Raw genomic sequence first — 2,118 nt, 5'->3', positions numbered from 1 at the left:
AGTTATAGTGGTATAGTGTTACAATGTAGCGTGCAATAGCTAGGCATTACTTGTGCACTGCGTGCAGCAGTGTATAGGTGACGAGGCGTAGGTAGTAGATAGGTCTCGAGTCTCGATACTGAAGTAGGTACATACGTGCATTCATCTAGGTACTGTAAGAATAGGTACTCGGTACTTCATCATCAACTGATATTTTTCTCTTGTTAATAGAAATCATTTTACTTGGTAGGTAGGTACTTAGGGTGGTTAGTGAGTTCCTACTCACACAATGAGTGGGATAGGTGATGATCCGCCCGGAACGGGTGAAATAGATGAGGATCAGGAAAAAGAGGGGAATGGAGCAGGTAATTCAACTGATACAAGGAAGCGGTCTAGGTCCTCACCAGAGTCCGAGTTCAAGGTAATAAAGAAGGGGAAGAAGGAAGGATGTATGTCCAGGGAAGAATTGAATAAAACGATGGAGATGTTGAATCTGCATATTTACAACCTGGAGTATGCTGTGCGAACTCGCAGAAGAATGGGGAATGTTGTCGTTCCGGATATCTTTGGACGAAGTTGCTAACAGGCGTGGTGAAATGTTGGTAGAGTGAATGTAATGATAAGCTGACTAAAACGAAGAAGGGTGAAATGAATAAGGACATAGTAGAATTGAAAAGAATTACAGAAAGCCTAAAAGCAGAAATGCTTAGTATGATAGCAAGGAGTGAAGTGGAGGTGAATGTAGTTAAAAGATTGGAAGTTAAAATGAGAACATCGGTTTGTAACACAATCAAACAGGAGGTAGAAACCAGTATGAAGAAAATTTTAAAGGAGGAAATGTTAGGACCTGTCAGAAATGAAGATGAAAATATGGATATTAGTGAAGACGAAAACCAAAGTCAGGGAATAGTAGGAACTGTAAGAAATGAGATAAGGACAGCAGTGAGGGAGCTAAGTCAAAATAGGAAAAGTGAAGATGAAGGTTTCCAAGTTGTGAGTTATGCCCGAGTAGCTAGAGGCGGAGGAGGATCAGGTAAAGTTAAAATTCCAGGAGTAAAACCTCTACCCGTACCAAAGCAGAGGAAAACGTTCATTATTAAACCCCAAGAGGGAAATCAAGATTATAAGGTACCCGAGGATATCAAGGAAGGGCTTAAAAGAAACATAAGACCAGGGTCGTTAGGAATGAAGGTTTGCAGACTAGTGAAAACCAAAGATTCGGTGGTTGTGGATATGGAGCAAGAAGAGACAGCAAACATGACAGGTTTTATACAACAAGTAAAAGACTTGGGGCTGGATTGTAGTGAACCTGGGAGAAAACAACCAAGAATCGTGATTTTTGATATCTCGAGTGAGTTACAAATGGAGGAAATGAAAAGAGCGTTATGTGAACAGAACAGGGACATTATTTCAACAGAAGCTGAGGAAGGAATAAAACCTTTGTATGTCTATGGGAAAAGGACTACAGGTAAGGTGAACTGTGTTTTAGAAGTGTCACCAGAATTGAGGAAAAAATTAATCGGAAAGCAAAGAGTATACATAGGTTGGGAATCATGTAGGGTATTGGATCATGTAAGAGCTATATTTTGCTATAAATGTCAAAAGTTTGGGCATGTTGCTGCAAAATGCGAGGACAATGCGCGCTGTGGTTGGTGCGGTATGGGTCATGAGACAAGGGATTGCGAAGAAGTTAAAAAACAACAGTTTACAAAAAAATGTGTAATGTGTTGCGATATAGGTCTAAATGGGACAAGCCATAAAGCAGGTTCAAAAGAGTGTGAGGCATATAAAAGAAGGTTGGAGGCCTTCGTTAAAACTATTAATTATGGATAGTACATCACAACAAAGCAGTGCGGACATGAACTTTGTAAATGAGGTAAGATTAAGGATAGGTCAAATTAATTTGGGAAACGGTAAAAACGCTACAGATGAAATACCTGTGGTCAGTTTAAACAAGGAACTGGATATAGTAATCGTGCAAGAACCGTATACAATGAGACCGTTTGGTAGAATGCAGACGATACCTGGGTTGTCATCGGTATGTAAGGTTGTAACTGCTAGAAGCTATAATAGAATTTTTGCGGGGATCTTAATTTTTAAGAAGGACGTAGATATCCTGATCATGGAGAATGTGAGTGA

The 2,118-nt window shown here is 39.9% G+C and overlaps 1 protein-coding gene across 1 annotated transcript; it reads left to right on the top strand.

The window, feature by feature from the left end:
- The first annotated feature begins 214 nt into the window (after window positions 1-214).
- Window positions 215-1,823, top strand: LOC113471673. The gene is made up of 2 exons (XM_026831003.1): window positions 215-501; window positions 588-1,823. Exons 1-2 carry the CDS (start codon window positions 269-271, stop codon window positions 1,810-1,812), a joined length of 1,458 nt encoding a protein of 485 aa, XP_026686804.1. The 5' UTR covers window positions 215-268; the 3' UTR covers window positions 1,813-1,823.
- Window positions 1,824-2,118: the final 295 nt, after the last annotated feature.

The sequence above is a fragment of the Diaphorina citri genome, unplaced genomic scaffold, assembly GCF_000475195.1.
Source record: "Diaphorina citri unplaced genomic scaffold, Diaci psyllid genome assembly version 1.1 scaffold2785, whole genome shotgun sequence".
Classification (NCBI taxonomy): Eukaryota; Metazoa; Arthropoda; class Insecta; order Hemiptera; family Psyllidae; genus Diaphorina; species Diaphorina citri.
This window is presented reverse-complemented; position numbering and strand designations above follow the sequence as displayed.